The sequence below is a fragment of the Micropterus dolomieu genome, linkage group LG06 (genome assembly GCF_021292245.1).
Source record: "Micropterus dolomieu isolate WLL.071019.BEF.003 ecotype Adirondacks linkage group LG06, ASM2129224v1, whole genome shotgun sequence".
In the NCBI taxonomy this organism is placed as follows: Eukaryota; Metazoa; Chordata; class Actinopteri; order Centrarchiformes; family Centrarchidae; genus Micropterus; species Micropterus dolomieu.
In genome coordinates this window covers 12033032-12058459 of record NC_060155.1, presented here as the reverse complement: position 1 = coordinate 12058459, position 25428 = coordinate 12033032, and the positions used below count along the sequence as shown (strand labels likewise).

Sequence of the window (25428 nt, the reverse complement as noted above, 5' to 3'; positions counted from 1 at the left end):
TACACACGGTGGCTAACACTGAAACGTTAATTTAACCAACCTAAAAGCATAAGACTGAACACTCCACACAAAAAGTAACAGACTAATTTTAACAAGGACAGAAGAAAGTAAAGTAAAAGTACCAAAAGGTAGCATCTGCCAAACAATTGCAACTCTACAACTTTCTGTTAGTAAGATATTAGAAAATGTCACCTTCCTGTAAGGTAGTGTTTAGTTACAGTGGGTTAAGATTTGTAGAAATCTTAACATATAACATGTTACTATAAGAAAACAAAATGAGATGAGGGTAAATTATGGCATTCAAATGTGTGAATAGTGGCTGCACACATTATCAATCAAACACATCTTTCTTTCTAATGGCCACAAGATGCAAATATGGCTCACGGGTTCCTTTTTGCATCCACAAGGTGCAAGATATCTCAAAACAGTACACCAACAGCAACGTTTTTAAGACCCCTAAAACCATTTTTGCTGTTGTTTTGAACTCCTCTCTTTCTACGCAATTCTCAGACTACTTAGAAGCTCTTTTCCAGACTTCATAGTCACAGAGGAATCCTGCATCTGGGTCTTGAGTTTCTCATGCATAGTAAAAGTAGCAGCAGCAATGTCTAGTTAGGCCCTGTGGTGACCCTACCTGCGATGTTGCTGTCTGTCTCATCGGTCTGCAAGCTGGTGACACTAGAGTTATCCATGCGCTGTTGCAGGTCGTTCAGCTTCTCCCGAAGCTGCTCGATGTCGCTCTCCTTGCTGTCCAGCTGCATTTGCAGCTCATTGCGATATGTGCATTCCTCTGCCAGTTGCTGTTGGTTGAAATGCAATGAGGTCTGGGTTAAAAACAAGGAACATTTTCAATATTACTGGAATCTAGTATCCTGAGACTTCTTTTAAACTTACTGCCTGCATTTCGCTCAACTCCTTCTGATACTTGATGGCCATGTGGTTGAACTTCTCCTTCTCCTGGTTAAGCTCCAGCTGAAGCTTGCGGTTCTCCTTCTCCTTCTTCCGCAGGTCGGCAGTACTGCCCTTCTTCTTCTGGTCCAGCTTCATGTCTTTGCGGTTCATAATCTCTGCCAGCTTGTTTACCGCCTGATGAATTTAAGAAGGTAAATAGTTGGAAAGCATCAGCTACCATGCTCCACTTGCATATTGGTGTTACCCTCTGACTAAACAGGTGCATATTTACCTGAGTCTTCAGTGTGCGCTCTGTGTTGAGGACCTTCTCATAGGTGGCCTTGATTGTATTTGTAAGATCCTCCTTCTCAGCTGCATACACTGTCAAGAAAAAGAGACACAACAATACACTACATAAAACAACGTAAATATAATATAGCAAAAAGGCATACAAGATCAAAGAAAAGGGACCGTACCTCCGTCCAGAGTACGAAGCTTCTCATTTAACTCGGCCTTCTCTTTGCTGAGGTTCTCCACATCTTTGGTCAGAGTTTTATTGGATTCCTCAAGCTGCAGAAATGTCAATATTATATATATTATATTTTTATACTCACACTTGACACAATAAATAAAGGTGCATCTTACTAAATGTACAAGATAATACACAGGTGTTGAGGAGACAATTTAGGTTTTGCTCACCCGTGCAATAGTAGCCTCCTTTTCCCCGACCTCCTGCTTATGTCTAGTTGCTGCCTTCTTGTTCTCTTGGCTGAGCTCAAAGTACTCTTCCTCCTGAAGTGCCCGGGCAAGCTGCTCTGACTCGGCCTTGGTCACGGTCAGATCCAGCTGGGCAGAGAGGGAGTCCCTTTTCCAGGATACAACAAATTTAGTAAGTTTATAACCTTGTCTCTTCAGCTTTATAGTTGTTTTGCTATTTAAAATCACCAGACCACAATAAAAACTTAACAAAACAAAAGAACATAGAAACCATTAGTTGATAAAAATGTTATATTTGGGTGGTTAAATCAATAAAGTGATGGTTGTAAAGGCATTCTGTGAATAGAATTTCGTCTCTTACCTTTCACTGCACAACTCCTGCACCTTTTTATGGGCGTCTTGTACCTGCCGGTTCTTTTCCTCAATCTCCTCCTTTAGTTCCTTGACCTGAGTTTTGTAAAGTGTCTGAGGGAGGACAGACATATAGCTTAGCCAGTGGCTTTTGAACTAAATGACAGAGGACAGATACATTGGGGAAACTGAGAAATATACTTACAGAAAAATACTGTTCGGCCTCAAGCTGGTCCTGAAGTTCCCTCATCTGTCCCTCGTTGCCTCTGTATTGTCTGTTAACACATCAACAAAATACATTAGGCAAACAGAGCCAGCCTCTGTAGTAAAATGTTATTAGCACCACATCCAGCAGCACTGGCTGTGGCACAAGCCAAAGGATTAGCAATGGGGTGGATGGAGCTGGACTCGGTGTTTACATCAAAGGATTAGGTTTACAGCTTTGGCCCAGTCACCCTCTAAGCTGGAATAGCAGCACTTATTTGAAAATAGCAGGCAATTGTAGGGCAATTTACGCCTTGACTTCCAAAGAGCATTACTGGCCGGTGCACTAATAACACACTCCTGGCCAGTTAGTTCCACACTAATATTAACGAATTAAAAATGGCGTAAGTAACCTCAAATGTTCCTGTTTAAGTGTTTATTCTATTTATCATTTATTTGTGTATAATATTTATTATGCACATTACATGCAGACAACGTCTCATGTTACTAGTGGACACACAACATAAGCAACATGAGAAAAAAAAAAATAAGAAGGCACAGCAGATTTTTTAATTCTCATGCAGGAAGGCCACTCACTTGGTCAGCTGTGCCAGCTGGAACTCCAGCGATCGTTTACTCTCTAGTGCTGTGTTAATCTCCTGTTTGACCTGCTTCTCTGAACACCGCAGACGGTCCACCTCCTGCGTGCGGCTCTTCAGCTCGTTCTGAGCCAGCACGCGCTTGCTTGACTCCTGTTCTACCTGTATCCGCAGATTCTTCACCTGGGGAAGGAAGTCATTCGAGAGGTGAGATGTCACATATAAGGCACACAAACGCAATGGTTTCTTTGATCCAGCTGAACATTAAAAAGGACTGCCCAGCAAAACGGAGAGGGATTTCTTACCTCATCTTCCAGCCTTTCCTTTTGCTTCATCAGCTGCTCCATCTTTTGCACAGACTGCTTGAGGTCGAACTCCAACATTGAGCACTGCTTCTCAACTTCCACTACCCGGCTCTCCGCTCGCATCCTCGCCCCATTCTCCTCAGACATCTTCTGCTGAACAGCTGGAGTAGCACAATGACAGAAAGATAGTCAATTCCTTGTTTTATTGCCATATGACAGACAATCAAGCAAATTGAAAACCTTGCATGATCATTTCAGTGTGCTGGCACCCTGAACAATCCATCTGTCCGATATGTGCCAGTTTTCCCCTTCCTTTATTCAATACCGATACGAAGGAACAGAAACAATGCAAATACTATGTGTTGTGATGATTTGTATAAGTATGAGTTGAACATATGTGACAGAATCTGGATCAACACAAAAATAATTTTATCAGCAGCCATCATTTTTCTCTTCCATTTTCTATTTCTTTAAAATCAGTGAACAGGGTTTTCTTACAACTGGAAACTCAACGTGTGAATGCATGGGGGCATAAAATTCAGATGAAAAAAATGCCTTTAAACATTTTCCAAAAAGAATTTTTGATCAACGAAATGATGATGAGCCTTAATTATTGCTGTAGTGATGAACTTTGTCATGGAAGAAACTTGCCAAGAAGAGGCTGGAGTCTGAAAAAAACTGCTTTAGAGTCCAGCTTTAATACGCAATGAGGCGATGTCCTGACATGCTGACTGGCTAAACACTCCTTGAATTCCTCCCACCCAAACATCCCCTGCAGGTGAGTCTGATCTGATGGTAGACAAGAAAGACGAGACGGGAAGAGGAAGGAAGGTGGTTTCAGAAAGAAGTTGAATAAAATAAAGGTAGAGGGGGACAGACAAATTAAGTTCAAGAAGGATTCTAGAAAAACAAAGTAACCAAATAGAAAAAGCAGAGCGAAAAATGGTAGAGAAGGGCATGCTCTGACATTGTACTGGCATACCATTCATGGCAGCTGACTTGGCTTCTTCAATAGACTCATATTTGTCAGTAAGCTGGGCCCGCGTCACCCTGTGCTCAGTCTGTTCCTGCTCCAGACGCTGCTGCAAGGTCTTCAGTTTGTAGTTCAGGTCTATCTCCAGATTGTTCTTCTCCTGCGGGGAGGGAGTAATGACCAGACAAACAATGTGAAGCAAGCTGAACACTGTCCTATTATCTAATTAGAAATACTCAAAAGAACAGCCATTCTTAAAACACTACTACTTCTTGTGTTCACCTTCTCCAGGTTATTGCTCCTCTCCTGGGCCTGTTTGCGTTCAGCTTCCACTTTGGAGAGGCTGAGCTTCAAGCTTTTGTTGTCCTCTTGCAGGCCTGCCATCCTCGCTGAGAAGGGACGATAAACACAAATAGTCACCATTGCTGTGTTAATGATATGATTTCAAAACCCTCTTTATTACAGCCATTTAGATAGACTTTAAAAATGATCAACTATCTTGTACCACATTAAAAACCCCACCTCATACAGTCTGACTTTCAGAAAAGGACTTCCATGTCCCTCCATCACCACTTATTATATGACTTTCATAAGCTTGATCCAATTAAAAGATAACTGTCTGACTGGTAAATCAGACTGACTGGTGTCTGAGTTATTGGTTATATATATATATATATATATATATATATATATATATATATATATATATATAGGTTATTTGGAACCACACTTTATTCAAATTCTTCCCTCTAAAGCAAATTCTTCACTGATGCATTACAAACCAGATAAAAAAAAATATTAACACTGTAAACTGTGATTTGGTCATGGTGTTAGGGATTTTGCTGTTGGATTTGCATTTGTCAGTGTCATCATTTGTGTGACAGCGGGTCACCTCCGAGCTCCCTGATCTCCTCGGAGTCCTGGCTGTAGTTCCTCCTCTCTGAGTCCAGGGTGCTCTGAAGAAGCAGGAGTTCCTTCTCCAGCTGGGCCTTCTCCCCGTCTGCTGCGCGGCTTCTCTCTTGTAGCTCACGGTTCAAGCTCTCCAACTGGCTCACTGACTTGGCCATCTCTGTGTGGCTCTTCCTCAGTCTTGCCGCGGTGTCTGACTCGGCTCGCAGGAGGTCATTGGCCTCTTCCAGCTGTCAATCAAAACAGAGGGGACCAGAAGGGAAAATAACGTTTAACGCATTGTCCTCCACTTGTCCAGATTGTGTGTGTGTGTGTGTGTGTGCGCGCCTGCGCGTGTGTGTGTGTATACACTGTATACCTGCTTTTGTAGCTGGACAATCTTGTCATTTGAGGCCTGAGAGTTCTGGCTGATCTTCCTCATATCTTCAAGCTGCTCTTTTAAAGTTGACACTAGAAGAAAAAAAAAAGAGAAGGGAACTAAATTAGAGAGGGCTTCAATCTTCAAAGTTCTTATTTCAATCATGGCTGGATAAAGGGGATAGACACAGCATTGGAGGCCAGGCTCCGTTCATTCCTATGAAAGCTGCTCAATGGCCCATGAAGCATGATGCGATCAACCAGGAAGTTGTAATTCCACTGTTTGTCCACTATGTGAAATTGGCTTCAAAGCCCTGCGCACTTCCTGTGGGCTTGATTTCAACCCCAAATGAAATGCCATCCACAATTTCCTAATTAAAATCATGTTTTCAATACATGCACAGAATATCCTCAATTCTAACAGCTTCCTGTTTGTCGGTCTCCTGTTGCAAATCAACGGGAAAAGTCAAGAGAGACGTGCATGGTTTAACAGTTAACCAGGTCTGTATTTAGCAGTGAGCATGATGATGGTCACAGCAGGATACAAGGTAATCCAATTGGGGCATATGTCTTAACCAGATCAAATGACACTGAGAGGATGAGAGCATTAACATGCATCAAACCTATGTTCAAATACTGACTCCCTGCTTCACTCTGTAATTATACTACAATTGCAACGTATCTGAATCATACGCTAGCAGACCCTCATTATCTTTACCCTCGTTCTCCAAATTGCGCCTCTTCTCTGCCTCCTGGTCAGCTTTTCTTTGGTACTCTGTGAATCTGTGCTGCAGCATGATCTTGTCCTTCTCCAGCACAGACATGCTGGTCTCTGCGCTCCTCCTCAGGTTCACCTGTGGCAAGGAACAACAGAGTAGCTGTGATGCGGCAGGAAGAAACCAATCCTTCATCTACATTTTAAACAGTCATTGATTCAACTCCATCATTTGAATTTATCACTTTTTGAATGTATTACCTAAACAAAAGCTGTAGATGCAGATTAGGATTCTTTTTATTGGTATAATTGCAATTATACCATTGCAAATATTTAAATTAAATCATAATTGCAAAGCAGCAAACATCATGAATTTCTAATTTGTCCATAAGAACAGAAGTGTCAGCATATAACCTCTTCATCCAGTTCTTTCATGATCTTTTCAATCTTGGTGTTTGATGTCCTGGGAACAGAATTCGAAAAAAAACACTTTACTTCATTGCCTCTGATAATAACCAGTTAAATAAAAATCCCATGTACATTACTGTGTACAAAAGTCTGATAAACTTATAAACAATCAAGAATGCACATGTAGCCAGTGGGCAGTGGCACTGTGTCTGTCATATTAACTATGGGCCGGTTTGCATTTAGAAATATCACAATTTAACTGGAAAGAAAACATTTACATTTTTTAGAAGTAAATATGTACAGATTCTCACTAAAACTCCCTCTGTAATGCTGGTGTCTGTTTCGCGGCCTGTCGATGACACCAAAGAATTAGCATCATGTCTGTACTTTGACTGCATAAGCAGCTTAGCAACCGTTTATTGTATGCATAAACATCCTGTTCCATACCTGCATTTCTGCTCCAACTCATCCTTCAGCTGCATCTCACTGTGGAGCTGCTCCTCCAGCTGGTAGATCCTTTTTTGCAGGTTCTCCAGCTAAACAGAAACATACAATGAACAATCTTAGATCTCCATACACACAGAAGAAGTACGTCATGAGAGGAGATGGAACATTGGCAGATATTCTACAAGACTTTCTTCTTTTAAAAAAATGCAGCCGTCTACTCACATGACTCTTGTCTTCTTTTGTGGAGCTGCTACGTTTGTCACTGGCCTTCGTGGTGCTGGTGGACCTGCGCAAAAGGCTGCAAACGGGACACGTGTTTTTATTATTGATTCAACACTTCCATTACAACCTCTGCTCAAAGTGAAAACTAACAACTATCACCATTTCTTCACAGAAGAAATAAGTCTATTATCACAAATAGAATTCTACCATGCGCTCTATGGATTGCTATTGTCACAAGTCATTTTAAGACGTGAAACTTTAAACAGTGCATCACGTCATAGATACATCACTGCAAAAGTCCTACATTTGCAGATATGTGCAATAATGTAGACAATTTAGCGTTACGAGGAATCAAACCAACAATTCTGCACGTTGATTATGAACACGGCATGGAGCCCGGTCCTGCAGACTTACTGCTGATTGCTGTAGTAAGTGAAGCCTACGAAGGGCAGCTGGTTGCCCACAAAGGCCTTTGGTATGGGGAAGGTCTCCTCCTCCCCCCGATCCTCCTCGATATCATCAAAGTTACTAGTATCAATGTCGCTGCTCAGTTCAGGCACTACTGGGGCAGCCGCTACACAGAGCACAAAAAGGTGTAAGACTCATGATGATACAAGATAAATATATGTAACAAATAATCATTACCTATAATGAGTTACTAAGTGTTGAAGGCACAGTCCATGATGCAAGCAGAATTTAAAACACAGGTTTCAAAACACACTCCCGAAATGAAAGGCAAGTCATTGAGTATAGAGACTAACCATCTATGTTCATAATGTTCTCTGATACTGATAAGTAAACACAGCAAAATAGGCCTATAATGTAAATTCAGATCTGTTTAGTCAAAACTCACGCTCATTCATCATTAATTTTACATTTATATATATATATATATAAATAAATTTGAAATGGACAGGTCGAGCATTTCCACATCGCAAAAACATATCTTTGACTTACTTATCTTCTTCTTCTGCTTCTATTCTTATACATAATAAATATTGTAATATTTTCTTTTTTCTGTCAGAACTGTATTCTGTGGTGGATTACCTTCCACATAAGAGGCAGAAACACATGTTTCTGTTTCCTCTAGACAAAGTTTTTCTGGATCACAAATCTCTTTTCAAACCCTCTTTAAAACAAGGCAAAACCAGCCAGCTAGCAGAGCTTGTCAATCAGTGGAACGACAGGGGTGGCAAACACCAAAGTGCTGACCTCAGCCTACTAAAGTATTCAATATAAAGCCACTAAAGAACTTTCTATAGCTCCTGGATTTAGGCCTACATCTCTAATCTCTCTCTCCGCTCCAGTGTCAATCCCGGTGCATTAACATTGGCGATGGACTGCTTCCCTGCCTCAAAAACGCTGTGCTGCCAATTATTACTCTGAGCAGGAATCACGTTTAGCCTTGGAAAGGATACTGAATGAATGGCTCGTCTGCAAGAATTTCCTGCAACTGTCTGTAGTAGGTCAAATGGAAAACACGATCGCTGGCTACTCAACTGCAATAACAGTGAACAGTCAACGGAGGAAATTGTCTTACTCTCTCTGATATTCTCCCATGTCCACTGGTCATTCTTGAAGAAAGGGTGCCTCTTGATCTCATCTACACCATTACGGCCAAGTCGAACTTCCCTGTGGGGGCCAGGGAGGACATGCTTGGTTTGATCAATGATCATTTCAACATTTGGATGCAGATTCTTAAAATATCTCAAAGCAGTGAGGCACATCTTCTGTGTTATTATGTTGGAAAATTCAATCAAGATTCTTTCCACTTGAGAGTCCTCTAAGCTGGAAAACAACCAATGACTCAACGGGGAAAGGGTTTTATCAAGGATAGGAACCCTCTTCAAAATCCAGAGCTTAGTCTGACACTATCTAACCTGTCAGTTAGGAAAGCACAGATGAGATTCTTGGCGTCATTGTAGATTTCACTGTCGTCAGGGAAGGTCAGGGCATTCTTGTGGTTCATAATTTTGCTGTAGGTCCCCACCAGGGAGTCCGCGTAGAAAGGAGTGTCACCTGTGCACAACGCAAGACAAACCATGGGTTACTGATATGTTCACTGTAAGAACAATAAAAACATTTTTTTTTTTTATTTATACTTTGAAATAATAAAAATGATCCAGGTAAATTTCATTTTACTTATAAGCATTTTAAGCCAGCCCTTTGCCAAAAACTCACCAACTAGCATTTCGTACAGGAATACTCCCACTGACCACCAGTCACACTCTCTGCCATAATAGCCATCTCCTCCTTGGGATTTCAGTACCTCAGGCGAAATGTAATCTGGAGTTCCCACCGCTGTGTCGCATCGTACCATACCATCCTGAAGAGGAAAGACATTTGGAAAATCATCTCACTTTCAATACTTATAACTTATCTGTCAAAAGAATTTTCTGTCAAAAGTCTAGAGTGTTTTTCATAGACTTTCCTAAAGAAAAACTGGATATGATACCTTATTCATTTTCATGCAGGTCCCAAAGTCTGCCAGTTTTAAGTGGCCTGCTTTGTCTAGCAACATGTTATCAGGCTTCACGTCCCTGAGAAGGCAAAAATAAAGTGATATCAAAACACATATGCGACACACAAACAGTACATCAAACTAAAGCATATAACAAGAAAAGTGAAGCAGTTTGCACTTGCGTATGTGAACTGTTAAAAGGTTAGAGCTGCTTGATGTAGGAACTTGGAAAAATAGCTCTCTAATTCAGAACTGTCTGGTACCACAGCGATAGGTCAGATGCAATGAGGTATGAAGGAGGCTGGGAGCTGAGAGAGCAGAATTTATGTTTTCTTGAAATTTCCGTTCACTGCAACTTCCAGCTAGCTAATGGGAAAACAGTGGAGAACAATTTAATACCACTGTCACACTGTGAATTTTCCACCATTGCTGTGCACAGAGCTTAGTGTGCAGAGTAATATAATATACAATAATAATACATTTATAACCATTTTATAAAAAGGAAAAAACTATTTCAGGGCTGTTGTGTATAAAAGTTATATCTCATCTAAATGTGGCACAGGTCCAGTGCAGAGAGATTAATTACCCTACAACTCTGAGATATTACTACAACAGAACACAACAGAAATGAGACAACAATGACAGCAACTACAACTCATTTAAAAACCTATTACTGGGTTGTGATATAGAGCGTGAAGCTAGACTTTATTCTGGGGAAGAAAGATGATATGACATAAAGTGTGGTTTGTTTGGTGTTCAAGTAAATGGAGCCAAAAGCAAGTAACTAGCATTTCTGCTAAAAACAGTACTTCTACTACTTAAGTGCCTGCTTATTACAAAGCCCTAATTAGATCATAGGTTGCCCCCACATCTTCTAGATCCTACTGCATACCTCACAGTTGTCAAGAACCATAAAAAAAATAAATGACTTTACTCCTCTGGGTGAGGTTTCAGCAGCACTTCCAAACAGAGTATAAAACCTTAACGACTCGCAGAGGTAAGAAACACCGTTTACCATTACAAATAAATCAATATGTTTGACTGCAGCCAATTTGAAAACCAAACCAACAAACAAACCAAAAGGAGGAGGGAGAAGTAGACATTTTATTGTTACCTGTGAATGAAGCCCATGGCGTGGATTCCATCTAGAGCCAGCACCACCTCAGCTGTGTAAAAGCGGGCCCACTTCTCTGGGACGTCATAGTTGCTCATCAAGTTTACCAAGTCGCCACCGGGCATGTATTCCATCACCATGTAGAGGTAGCGGTCATCTTGGAATGCAAAAAAGAGCTGCAGGATAGAAAATAGAAGAAATAATAAATAATAATAAATAATTGCAACAATTACTAAAAAAGAAAAATAAGTAACTAATCTCTTACTAATTCATTTGAGACTCACACATAAGGCTGTGTTTATGTGCGTGTGGTCTGCATTTAATAATATCATTAGGTTAAGTAAGGTTTTGTAGGCTTTTCTTTCTATCACATCATACCTGCACCACCCATGAGCTGTTGGCAAAGGCCATAATGTCCCTCTCCTCCCAAAAGAAAGCAGAGTCCGACCTCTTGATCATCTCAAACTTGCTCAGCAGCTTCATGGCGTATACCTTGCTTGTGGCTTTGTGTCTTACCTGGAAAAGGCAAAGAGGTGACAATCCAGTTAGGCCTAAGTCAGTTGTAGCACTGCAGCTTGGGGGGGGGGGGGGGGGGGGGAGACTTACAGACAAGTGTCTTTCACAACACAAGAAACACATAATGACATTCTTACCAGTTGCACCTCTCCAAATGCCCCCCTTCCAATAACTTTAACCACCTCATAGTCTACCGCTTTCATGCGTAGATCACGGATTTTACTAATGGTTTCCTTGTCTGGAAAAAAAACAAAAACAAGCAAAGATGTTAACACAAAACAGAAGCTATACTGAGAACTATTGTTTGCTTAAGTTTCTGCATTAACCTTTAAGGAGAAGACTTCTCCTTAGCCTTGTGCACTAAAGCATCACAGCAGATCACAGCCATAGGTGGCATCAGGGACTTCAATTTAATACAGTGCATGTGGCCAGCTTGCAGAGTGTGGAATCTTATTTTGTAATTTTTGTTATTAAGTTTTATTATTACAGTTTCTAGTGGTTGAACTTTATTCGGAAGAGGAGCTCACTGCTATCCCGGTTCTACTATCTCATTATATACATAAGATCATTTAGGTGACACGTAATGTCTACATATATCACAGGTTGACTCTCCAGCCTGTTGGCAAAAAGAGTAGAGAAAGCTGACAGCGCTTCTGCACAGCTGTGAGATGCCGTTTAGGCAAAGTCTGAGAATTGGCCTCTCCCTGATGTAACAATACTAGCTCCCTCAGGGGAGTATTCCCTGTTAAACCAAATTTGGTCATAGCTGAACTAGGGGAATAATATTAAAATCACATGGGTCACAACTGGCACGGGAACGCTTCAGAAAAGGAGGGTGCGGGGGGACCCAAGTTCAATTTTTCTAAAAATAGAATGCAAAGGCCCGAGTTATTAGAATAAGATCATTTAAGAGTGAGTCATTTCCACTCAAGAGTATCGGTTCCCGAGATCATGATCCCTACTTGAAAAATCCCAGAGGACTAACAAGAGATAAAAACCATGTTTAGACAAGGTACAAATAGGATTTTATGTTGCTGTTATAGAGATACACTGTGTTGGAGGGGGGTGGGGGATTATTTCCAGTGGGTTCCAGCATACATACAGTAGAGCAACCAGCTGGGGTGATCGGGGTGCAAAGCACAATGCATGGAGAAGAGAATTCAGAGTTAAGAGCCCTTCAGGCAAAGCATGCTGCTGAGGAACAGTGGCTCACAAGACAGCTAGTCCATTAGTCCATATCTATCAATGCATTTCCAACACTTGGCTGCTATACACAGAAGTACTGTACCAGGAGTAATTGAGGAGATGTCTAATGGCAGTTTTAGCCTTGGGGTTTACAGTAGCTGGAGTTGTTATCAAATATGAAAAACTGAGTTTTAGTTTTCTTCAAACTAATAGAAAAATTTTTACAAGCCCTAAAGACTGCAAGAGAATTCACTACATGGACAAAAATAAGCTGTTAAGCCTTTTATATTTCCTCCCCAGCCTTGTGTTATGAAGGGCACGCTTCCCCTCGCTAATTTAGCGATCACCTTAACTGAAGTCATTACATCTTAATAGATTTAATGTGATTATTGAAAAAAATCATCAGTATAATGCGGCTCTGGCTCAGGTGATAGAGCCCGGGTTGCCCGTTAATTGGAAGAGTGTTGGTTCAATCCCCGGCTACAGGCTGCATGTTGAAGTGTCCTTGAGCAAGACACTGAACCCCAAATTCCCCCTGGTGGCTGTTCCACCAGTATATGAATGTGTATGAATGTTAGTTTCTGTGTGAGCGCTTAGGCTCAGTGTATGAATGTGTGTGAATGGTGAATGCAATGTAGTGTAAAAGCGCTTAGAGTGGTCGCAAAGACTAGAAAGGCGATATACAATTATGGAGCAATTACATTTACTTCTGTTGCGGACCTATTGAGAGGAGGTTACAGGCAACAATCCACAGTGTTAAGCAGACAGTGCAAACAGAGCAGCAAGCGTTTCCATATGGATGCCGTCACTACCTGATGAACACTGCACATGAATACAGAGCTCTATAGATTGTGTAGAATTCTTTAAGAAGCCAAGAAAAATAAAAAGTTAAGGCTACATAACAGTTTATGTTATTTAGTTTAGCTATAGGTATCAGTTAAATTACACATTTGTCAATATGTAATTCAGGAAATTAAAGACGTTCATCCCCAAGATATAACTCTGCCTCAGACATTTATGGCTTTAGGAGAACAAGCTCTGTTAAATACTCAATAATATGCAATATTTCTGATAAAATGCCAAGAACAGGAATATACTAGATCTGTTAAAGCTAGAGAAGGCAATGTATTTTATATTTGTTGAAACTCTCTTTACATCCCGACAGCAATCAATCAAATGCTCAGACACAAGAATGAAATCAATCCAGTATCTGTGGCTGTTGCAGGACTGGATTAAACAAATGAAATGATTGGCTGACCTAGCTGCATAGTCTACCTACCTGCCCGTGCACTCATTGGGCATGAAATTTGTTTTGGGGGAGTGGCTTTGGTGGGAGGCCAGAAGGGAGGGGTTGGGATTTTTTCAGTTTCAAAGTCTATCTGCCTCTTACTAGTGTTTCAAATGTTACCCAACCTAACTTGAAGGAAAGATATATTTAGCCTCACAATCAGCCTTGGATTGGTATTTTTTATTTTCTCTAAACATAGCTATGGATGTTCCCCGGTCTGAGGGCACTGTAAAAACGAGAAGCCAACACGATGGGCATCATGTGGGTCACCAGCCATTTATGAAAGCCCCTTTGTTGGGGACACTCAGCAGCAGACACCTATTGTGTCCAAGCCTACATAGGAGGCGGTGACCCAAAAACACCTTTCTTTTCCGAGCCCAGGCTTATACCCATTTGTAACAGGGTCTGCAAACACCAGTGGTTCAAGTGAAAGACATGGACAAATCAACGTTAAAGGAGGACATAAGTGAAATGCATGATGTGAGCTACTTACATCTATTCAAAAAGTTGTCAATGCTCTTGTTTTTCCTCAGGGCAGGAAAGTCAAGGTCATACACCAGTGCGTCCAAGCCATCCTGAGGAGAGAGGAGAAGGGTTATTAAGCAGACAGACAAAGCTACAGTGTCTACTACTCCAGAAACATCACAGACAACAAGTAAAAAGCAAACACAGTGTCTCATCAAGCTGTCTGTCTCTGTAGAACAGCTCTGAACAGACTTCTGCATAAAGCTAGCAGTGGGACTCCAGCATGGATTACATTAATAATGTCTAGGAGGGTTTTAGCCTATTACAAATATCCGGATTTCAGTGCTACTGTAAACAGTCACAGTTTAATCAAGTGATTGATAACAGATCCACTGAAGGAACTCAAAGGAAAGTTGTTTAATAAATGGTACCTCAGAACATCATTGTTATTAACCCCTTGCCGAAAATATTTACAAAGCATTTCTGCTTTGTTTGAATAGCTCAAAGTTATGGGTCTTTCAATAAGAGGATGCAGCATTAGTTACTGTAACAAAGCCAAATGCCAAAAGAAAAGTCAGTTATGCTACTGATGGTCCTACAGGTGAAAGCGAACATCTGCTCACGTGAGCAAATGCATTCTGAGAGACGCTGTTGTGTCTGGGGGCCTGACTTAGCTGCTAGCCAAAGCTGCACATCTTCTTTGCAAAATGTGAAACAGCATAGTATTTGAGATGTTTCCTCATTACCACAGTCATGAGCAAATGAACAAAAACTGTGCCGCTGCTCCATGATAAATTACATAGCAATGATTTTACTCACAGATATGGACTACTCCAGATCACATTTTTACTTTGTTGCTTCCGCCTAGGGCTGGCCGACACAGACAAAAATATTACCACGATAAAAACATTTCATACCATTTCCATAACGATAAACGTCAAATCGTTATTTCTTTTAAGTTTAAAGGCTGATTTTCGCTCCTTAGTGAAAGTTGAAGAAACCAGATAGTTAATTACAGATCCAAACAGTGGATCACTTAACAAATCCGAGGTAGAACATTCAAAACAATTCTGATAAATCCTTTTTCCGTCCCTTTTCCCTCAACAAAATAAATCTTAATAGAAGATAATAGAAGTGTTAATTCATTCGCGATTCATACGAATTAATCAAACATTTATTGACGATATACTGAACATTTGTTATATTGTTATTGAGGAAAATTATATTGCGATAATTATCATTATTGTTTTATTGCACAGCCCTACTCCCACCCCATACCAATAATCGGAGTGACCATTTTCACGAGGTTTGTGGAGATGCATTTTGATTTGCTCCCACCTCAACAGCTTCGGACCCTAGTAAGAAGCCCTATTATGATAATTTGAAAAGCATTGTTCCTGTTAGCTGTAACAGGGTAAAGAATGATGGTGTCAATAAATAAAATTGAAAAGGACCGTGCATAAATACCCATTTCAAATTATGATGTGACAGCTACAATATTGGAATACTTGAAAGAGCTCAAAACAAACAGTACTAGCTTGATTGTCTCAGGCTAGACAGGAGCATAAGTGCTACTGGCGGGATTTAATCTAATCTTCCATAATCCAGAATGCCTGAAAGAAGACAGTCACACAAAGCACTTCAACATGACATAATGTTATACCTCTAGCGGGTGTTAGCCAGATGTTGAAACTGAGTATCTTCTGACACTTTGTCACTGGTCAACTACCCTATATGATCTTTCTTAGAAAAGTCAGAGCCAATCTGTTTATAAACTATAAAATAAACGTAATATCACTTGCTGACATACATCATCTCTGAACTCGCTTAATGCAAGAATCTTGACATTCCTGTATAATGATCTTATGTTAAAGAGTGACATATGTTTTTGCACCTCTGAGCAAAACAATGATGACACATGGTGAATCAGCAGCTCAGACAAGGCGAGGAATCCTCTTAAGTAACTCTGCTGCTTCTGCTCAGCAGTGGAGGTCAGGGCCATACCCCCCTTCTATGAGACATAAAACAATCAAGCTCCCTGCGGGATGGGTGGAAGCAGGGAAAAGGCAGAATGGGAGGGGGAAAGGAAAAATGGGAGGTGAAGAATGGCTGGTGGGAAGAACAAAAGCAACATAGACATCCACAGGGACATAATGTGGGAAATTAATGAGAGGGTAGGTTGTATTCAGCACACATGGCTGCACTGAGAGCTATCATCTGCTCAGCTTTAAAGAAAACTTTCAGGAAGGAGAATTTACACAAGACAGGCCATAGGGTGGGAGAGAAAGGGGGCCTTGTTGGCCATATAGTATCCATCTAGCCTGCACTGGAAAAAAAAGGCTGAAGAACTGAGTCCTTCAGGACCCTAATCACAAGGCTCTGTGCTCAGCAATGCACGTTTGCATAACTTCCTGCCGCAGAGAACTCCGGACAGCCACAGTAACATTCCTTAACGGGACTGTACACGTCAGAGAGCTATTTTAGGTATGTGGCCAAACAAGTTCTCAACAAAAAGTGAAGGAAGGGAGGGAAAAAATTCATCCCAAGTACAGAGTCACATAGTGAGCCTTATTTTCAATCATGCTTTACACTATGACGGAAAGGAGGAGGGAGTGGAGGGCTGGCGCATGTGGGCCTGGCTAGTCCAATAGAAGAACAAATGAAGGAAAAAACAACGACAAATCGGAACACAGCCATGCCTAAGAGTCTTCTACTGAAACACCAGTGTGACAAAAGAGCAAGGTTTAGGGAGTGAAGAAGATGATGAACCAAGAACTGAATTGCTGAGAACAAAGTGGATTTAAGAAACAAACTGTGCAATATTATATTAGCACTTTGAAGCAGTGTGAGTGCATAGCGCTGGGTGTGCGAGCAACAACTGTTCCAGGTTTGAATCTGCGTCTCTGCCGATATCAATATACAGTGATACAGTATATTTTTTCGGAAACTCTAGAGAAATTGTAGGCTTACTGCAGCATATTTTAGACCTGACACTGATGTGAAAATCATATAAAAACCATTAACTTATTACCATATTTTTATCTGCAGTACCAAGCAGCCTCTGTTTCTTAACACACATGTATTTTTTTTTTTTTAAAACACTACACACACGTGCGGGGACACACACACACACACACACACACACACACACACACACAGGGCAGGGTTAATCAAGTTCAATATATAAAGATAAAACATATGTAACCTCTGCTGACTGGTTTGTAACCATCAAGGTTGAGGGTTAGTAACCAAACATCATCTGTCACTATCTGTCTTTAGCTATCAGACCACCGGACCAGATGGAGCAGCCAGTAGCACCAAACATGGCTCAGCCCAAAATCAGCTCCAGGCTACGCTAACAAATATGAGGCTGATGGTCCAGGATAACCGACAAAGCTCTTTCTTAGCAAGTAATTCAGAGTAATTTCCAGAGTTGAAACTGTTCCTAGATAAGCACGCCAACTGCTCTTCCAGAGGCTCTGAAATACCCAAGGTCTCAGGAGTCTGTCTGCTTTTCAGGCAAGCAAAAGGAACAAGGCATCAATGATTAAAAAGGTCTAATTTCTGAATGTCTGAATGTGTGTAGCCTTCCGCTTCTGAGACATCCTCATCCGCTGTAGGGATAGCTCTCAATCAACAAGGCAAGAGCATATGCCAATATTAATCCAAAACCATGCATTGAAATTTAACTGCACAGGTTTAATTTTGTGGCAAATCAGTGGGAAAACAAACCAGAGCTTGCAGGACTCCATGTTATCCTATTTCTGCTGATGCTGCTTCAGCCAGAGGGTGACACATACCTGGGATTACTAAATAATAATATGAAAACCCAACTCATCACCCTATTAATGAAATGTGGTAATTCTCTTTTAAAAAATGTATAGTTAGACAAAATGAACAAGCCAGTGGTTGACATTACATATGGCAATTATTTCTTTAAGCTTTAGTGGCGAGAAATCCACACACACACACACACAAGCTCTTTTCCAGACATTAAAGTCTGAGTTAAAATTTCCATGGGAGACTCAGCCACATCATCCCTTTCTGCATGCCAGCACAAGGCATGTGGACTGGCCTGAATCAAGCCCTGCTTCTCACTTCCTTTTCTGCCACCTCTTTCGAGACAATATGCTTTCCACATGTGAGCAATTGCGCAGACAGCCATTCAGTTTGCCATGCAAATAAAAGGCAGTTCCATCGTAGGCTGTTGCCTGTATAAACACAAATGTGTGATCATACAATCCAGTGATGCCATTCAAAGCATGAAATACCATATAACTTTCAGGTACAGGCAGTAAGCTAAAGGGAATATATATCCCTCTGCTTTGGGATTTATCAATGAGGTAAATCCACCACCAAGAGAGTAACTGAAGTTGTTTTAACTAAGCACTTGGCCCAAACTCCTTTTGTGCCCTGCTGCAGTACATAACATCTACTGACAGGAAATCCCACTTACCTAGAAAGACTGCATATCTAACAACTCCACTGGATAAACGGCAATGACACTGAACCCAGGGGTGGCAAAACAAGGGCATTCCATTTCCTTATGAGGTCCCAGTGAGCGAGAATCACTGTCACAAATGCTTTCATGTCAAAATATAATTGAGTTATTCCGACAGTGGAGAGCACTCACGAGTTTCCACTGACCGGGCTCTGGATTCTCAAGCAAGGCTCTGCTGTTCTGCCTGCGCTGCCCAAGATTTCTGACCTCACCCCAGCAAATAACCATCTTACTAAACATCAACCCAGTTCACCTCGACCATCTTCACTGGACAGGGGCCACAGAGTCCTTTGTAAGTGGGACAAACTAACTGGGACTGTAGCCTGTAAGAAATAAGATCAAAGGAAAGCAGGAGGCTGTAAAATTCAATGGGTGAATGAAAGGTAAGAGCATTCCATTATTAAAAGACTGGATCATTTTAGGATGCATTCCTGCACATAATCAGTCAGTCAAGGGAATGCAGAACTACAAATAGCTCACGCAGTTGTTGTTCCCATAGCTGAATAGCTGAGGAGAGCAGTTTGCCACTGGCAACCCTGAACCTTTCTGACAATAGGGATGGATCAAATGCTGACTATAACCGTTAACACATATACATGTTTTTCAACTCAAGGATGTGTAATTTATCATAAAAAAGGGCCAAAATAGTAGTCTTCCATATTTTAGCCAATTAACTACAAATTAGTTATAGTTCACATATAATTACTGTTTATACCACAGGTTATTAAAGTGCTTTTGTTGCTTACAGGCTGCACAAAATGAAAATCAACTTGCAGGGAATTGAAACGCACTTGAAGTGGGTAATTAACCACAATGAAAATGTTGTCACTTTGACTTTTTGACGAAGTATCTGTGAGCAGCAACCATTTTGCAAAAAAAAGGGCAGGACAGTCAAGATCCAAGATCCCAGTATGAGTTTCCAATTATTTAGTGTCTCCTGGCAATGGCAATATCACAATTACATATGCCCTCAATTATTATAAAGGAGTCTATTAATAAACGCTACATATGCTAAACCTTAATTTAGCATTAAAGGTCATCATGCTGTACACGCTATTATGAATAAATATGTAGAACAATGACAGAACTAAGTAGGAGCAGTGATTGAACTGCACTGGCATAATCTGACAACAATGGCTGACTGGACAGTAGGTCAACCTAAAATCTTATGGCATGCTTTATTAAATGGAAACAACTAATGTACAAGCAAATTGTACGCAAAAAGGTTTAAACACTAAAAACCTTTAGTATGGTGCTTCAAAGAAAGATAATGGATCTCATGCATTGCTTCAAATCAATAGCTTAAAGAAAAGGAGGTTGAATAATTCAATTTTACTAAATCTTACTGGACATACTCTTGACTGACCATCATCACCTTGTGTCGAAACTATGCTTCTCTTTCGCTAAGTGTGGAACCAAATACAGAACTGCTGCATTATCAGTGCCGGCAACACCTTGCAGGTAAGGTTTGGCCATTGAAGGCAAAGGTCGCCAGAACAAGGGCAGGAACTCTACATAGGCAACACAACAATAGTCTTGACTTTGGCTGTTACTCAACGTAATTAAGAAGCAAGACAGTAAAATAGTTCTTCAAGTCATTCTAGGCTCCAATTTAAGAAGCTGACTGAAAACTGTCCTTCTGTGTGTATGAAGCTCTCCATGACCAGCATTGTTAGACACTGGTTTTGCTGGTATTGCTATAGTGTATTTTATTCCATAGCTTCTTTACCACACAGCATCATTAACAATGACATAAGCACCTCCTTCCATTAGTCAACACAGAAATTGCTGTGGTACAAAATCGAATTTGAGTGGCAAACCCTGGCAGGCGTTAACCTGCAAATATGATTTTGACAAGTTATTTATCTAATTCATGTAAAGTAGGTGTCTGTTCATCTGTAAATTAGCTCATAACTATGCTTTGATAAGTTAAAATTTAAAAGCATATATGAATTACCACAAAGCTCAATATGCCTGTTTGTATCACAGCGACCTACCACATGAACTATACAATGTAGACTGTTGTTGATTTAGCTATTTCTATGCTTAATGACTTAGAAATAAGAGCATCCACCCCAACATGTACATGCAGCATTCACACAGTCAATCAAGTCATGTCGGCGAGTCTGGTTTACTCGCCTGGATGTTTCCTGTAATTACTCTTATTACAGATTTAGAGTCCAAATAACAGATGAAGGAGGGATCAAAACACAGAGAAACTAATGCACGCCAAGTGTCAAAATAACAACAAAGACTGTGTCGGGAGGAGGCCTTAGTCAGAAATAGAGGAAAGGCCTGTGCAAAACAAGTTCTAACCATTCTAATTTACCAAATGATGAACACATCCTACCACTTAATTTCAACTAAGGTGAGGATGTCCAATCCTAATATATATCTTTTGATAAAATTATGTGATGCAAGACATTAATTGTTGCAGACAGAAAAACATATGGGCAATGCTCCGACCGTTAATATCAGTTCACATCACAATGTCAGGAATTCTGTCTGTTCAGATTGGTGCTTAGAAGCCTGTGATTGAGGAGGGGGCAGCCCATCCAGATAACTGCGCTCTTCTCTCCAAGCAGGATTTATTTAGGGGGTGAAGATAAGGGCAACAGGGTTCAAATATGTTGCTCAATCGGCCAGGCCAGGGCTGAGTGGTAAGGTGCAAGACAAATGTCACCATCATGTAACACAGACCAGGCTTCTATGGGAAAAATGTATAATCCCAACAGTGCTATACTTCAGGCAGAAAGCAATGCCAGCTCAAGACCCAGGTATAGAAACATGGCCAGTAAAAGGCTTGCATTGTACAATCTGATGGAACCTATTACTCATAGCCAAGCATGCTGGCTGCTTTATGAGTTAAATGTCCTGATTCACGGCGTTCAGAAACATGAGTCTTCAGTCCACATAATTTTGGTTTATGGGTAGAGAGCAGAGCCCACACCCAGCTACCTCAGAGCTCCCTGCCTGCTCTCAACTCTCTCCAGACGTGCAGAATGGCTTTGGGACACACAGGGAACACCAGGCCAGTCAAAGACAAGAGGTTATTTGATTAGCATGGAATTTTATTAAGCTGTGGGTGGAGTTGCATGGTGGCAGAGAGAGTCCCAGCAAAAGGCCTCCATTCACTGATCAGGCGAGATTGCAGAAAAGGGGGAAAAAAGAGGAACAACACCCTTGTGTGTGTGGCTGCCAGCAGGAACAGTCCCCACAGCTTTTTGCCATTAAAAATGCAGACTGTGTGCACTTTTAGGTGAGTTTAATTGCCTCTTTCTGCAACAGGATGGGAGATCATACAGACTAAGCATGTTTTCTTTTCAAAAGACAGCTATCTACAGCAGCCTATACACAAACACTCCAAGTTGCGTGTGTGGGTAGGGTTTTTAGGACAAGCCCCCGTCCCAAAACAGGCTGCTTCTATGATGTTCTTTTGCTTGATAAGTCGGTTTGTCTGCTAATACGTCCTATATCACGCAATCAACATGAAGGCATCATTAATCACAGAGTATGACTGTATGTGCCCAACACCTGAATGAGTGACAATGAAACCACTGTATACTGGGAACCAGAACAGCCATTCCTTGCTCAAAACTTAGGTTATACCTGCAACCACAAAACATAGGTGCCAATGTGAGTCCCTGGTAACTCATGCCAAAATGTTCCATCCAGTAGGCCATGTGAATTTTGGTTTCATCCCACTACATTGAGCGCTCCCATGAGTCACTAAGAGCCAAATCTTTGTGAAAACACTGAGTGCCACTGCCAACCAAACTGAATGGCTCCTCATATCAACAAACACTTGACACAACAACATCCCATTGGCACCCACTCCATGGTGAGTCAGTTCCTGGGATTGCCGCATGTATTAAAAACCTATGAAGGTGTTGCTTTGGGGTTTAGCACGTGGCAGCAGCAGCCTGCTTTCCTCAGACGTGAGGAGTGTCATTTCATAAGTTTATCGCCCATAGACAGGAAGCAGCCAGGGCAAACTCCAGCCAACAGGTGTACTGATGCAGCTGGAGGCCTGCAGGTTTCAACAGGCAGCCTCACTTCAAATAAAGCTTAGATAAGTAAATCTAGACAATTAATTGTACGATTTGTTTGAACTGGCTTAACTAACGTTAATATAAAATAATCTGACAACTTCGCCGTTAAACATCAATGCTACTCCTGGCAATTAGCTTAATAGTTTTCGGCGGCGAGTTTATCCAGTATTTGATTGTAGGATACCAGACGCTCAAACTGCGGATTTTTCGTTTTGAAAATCCTTAATACACATAACGTACGATAGCACGTAGGTTACTGTTAGATGAAGTGTGCCAGTCAAACTGGCCAGTCGGCGTCAATAGCAGTACAATCCTTAAGTGACAATTGAGGCTACTTGTTGGACTCGGAAAGAATTTCTGCTCCAAGCAGTAGACTGACCCCGGATGGTTGGCTTTCTTTGCTTAGCTGCCTAGCCAGCTAACAAGCTACAAACTTACCAGAAGACAATCCGTGTTTACTTCTGACTTTGGGTCCTTCAACATGGCGTCGATTTTTTCAAATCGAGCCTCCAAACTTTCCTGAGCAGACATTTTTGCTGTTGAACTCCCCGATGTTATGAACAAAAACAGCTCACTGGCGAGGCAGAAGGCTGGCTAGCTAGCTTTAGCAGCCAGCGGTAGCTAGCTAGCCAAATGTCCCTTTCTTCGTGTGAACTTTACACCTCACTTCAAAGAAAATACATCGTTCTCCTCGAGCTTTCACAGACGATGAAAAGTTTATATTTATATTGAATATACAAAAGCCACATTTTCAGAGTGGAAAGATGTTTTCCCAGTATGAGTGGCAAACAACTTCAGTGGCAAAGATAAATGCGGCGACAGATTAGTCAGCCTCCGCAGGACACCAGGATAAGGGCTTAAAACGTTGGTGCATCCAAACAAAAGGCAATTAAAACGTAAATGTAATGTCTTTTTGGAATGCACAGTTCGTGGGAAGGTTAGTCCAGGCCCGTTCCCGTATCTGTGCCAGGCCCTTGCAGAAAACGACAATAGAATCTGACAGCTCAAAAGTAGAAGTGGTGGGGGAAAAACTTCTGCTTCTTCCAAATTTCGATCAGGTTTAAACGCGTCGTTACAACGTTTAACGGCAGTCCTTCCGCCGCATCCTGTGCACTGTCTTTGACCGTCGTCTGTTCCGAGTCCAAACTGTCTTATCTCTCAGATCGAAGACTTAGAAATCGGGTTTAGACGTGTGTTCGTTTTCGGAGAAAAACAGCAGACGATGCCCGATTTTCTGAGCCTGACCAACATGTCCGCCTTCCTGTTCAAACACCCCGGAGAAGCAACTTCAAAACGTCATGTACTGCGCATGCACCCTCTCGAGGCGCATTCAAAACGTTCAGTCTGATAATGGCAACATGTTGCTGTTTCCGCTGGATGAAATGTAAAGGATGCTACTGAAAAGCTACCTATATGTATTGTTTTGCTGTCAAAAAGTTTAAATGTTCATTTCTATTCTATTTCTGTTCTGTTTTATTCAGTTACTGAAATTATCCACATGGGTTACTGACAGCTGCTTTTGGTTCTGTACCATAATATTCTGCTCTATTCGGTTCTATTCTATTCTATTCAGCAATGAAAACTGTCCACAAGGACTGCAGGTGTACTTGTTTCTGGATTATTATCAAATCGCTTACAATTGAGTAATCAAAGTTTTTCATGTGAATTACTGGTTTTGCCTTTTCTATTTCATTCTGTTCAGTTCAGTGATGTAAAGTATGCATAGAGGTTACATGAATGAATTACTTATTCTGTTCTATTGAGTAATGCAAACTTTCCAAATGGGTTAGAGATTATTTTGGTTCAGAACCATACCTTATAGTAAATAGTCTATTCTAATCTATTCTACTCTACTCTTTTCTATGCTATTGTATTTTTCCCAGCACCATTCAGTTCATTGATAAATGTCCCTCTCGCCCCTGTGAGTTATAAAAGGTCAGATGGCTCTCACTGATATCTAGAAAGCACCAGCATACCTGCGTTTTCGTTTGAAAGGTCATGCCATGCTGTAATGCTTTAATATCCTTAGCTGAGTTCAAAGTTAGCAACCATGAACATCAGATTACAGGATCAGTTAGCTTCAAAAGCTCCTCATATATATATATATATATATATATATATATGTGTGTGTGTGTGTGTGTGTGTGTGTGCGCGTGTGCGTGTATAGGAAATGCTTCTAGGACCTGCTGTCAATATTGCTCCCTGGAGAATGGCAGCTGGTCTTTATTAATTTATTTGTTTGATGCAAATGCTGCACTTATTTAAAATAAATGTTTGCCCTTTCTAATACAGAATAAACACGTTTGTTAGTTAATACCAGTTGTTTAACAACATTTAATGTAATCCTTTAATAGTAATATTAACATACCATTGATAACTGTAACCAGGGCAGATTTGGCATGTCAACAGGGGGCGGTGTTTTACAATTTATTACGAGCCCTTGTGTTCAGAAGCTTGAAGTCCATGATCTTGACTTTTGTGGCACCGAAGTTAACTGAACCTACTGCCACGTGCTCACTTTATATTTATATTCAACGCTATAGGCTGAAGATGTTGCCTTCATTTTAAGATGATTTCTGTACAACACATGCAATACGAATTCATTTACAGTGCAGCCTAAATAAATGCATCAGTTCTGTATGTCTACCAGCAGAGGGAGATGTTTAAATTAAACTTTAGAAACCCAACCCGTTCTGTACATATGAGTTGTGTCCTGCCGTTTGAAAATAAAATATTGCCTACAGGTAA

The 25428-nt window shown here is 41.0% G+C and overlaps 1 protein-coding gene across 1 annotated transcript; it reads right to left on the bottom strand.

Moving 5' to 3' along the window:
• Positions 1 to 272: 272 nt before the first annotated feature.
• LOC123972835 (rho-associated protein kinase 1-like) lies at positions 273 to 23957 on the bottom strand. The gene is made up of 27 exons (XM_046052539.1): positions 23119 to 23957; positions 14156 to 14237; positions 11327 to 11427; positions 11052 to 11189; positions 10674 to 10849; positions 9554 to 9638; positions 9280 to 9424; positions 8979 to 9117; positions 8639 to 8730; positions 7513 to 7672; positions 7099 to 7174; positions 6877 to 6965; positions 6436 to 6484; positions 6025 to 6160; positions 5308 to 5399; positions 4933 to 5179; positions 4323 to 4429; positions 4050 to 4200; positions 3068 to 3228; positions 2761 to 2945; positions 2165 to 2234; positions 1970 to 2073; positions 1591 to 1756; positions 1368 to 1461; positions 1184 to 1272; positions 895 to 1086; positions 273 to 800 (listed from the first exon to the last, which is right to left on the bottom strand). The coding sequence occupies exons 1-27, from the start codon at positions 23209 to 23211 to the stop codon at positions 609 to 611; spliced, it is 3411 nt and encodes a 1136-aa protein (XP_045908495.1). The 5' UTR covers positions 23212 to 23957; the 3' UTR covers positions 273 to 608.
• Positions 23958 to 25428: the final 1471 nt, after the last annotated feature.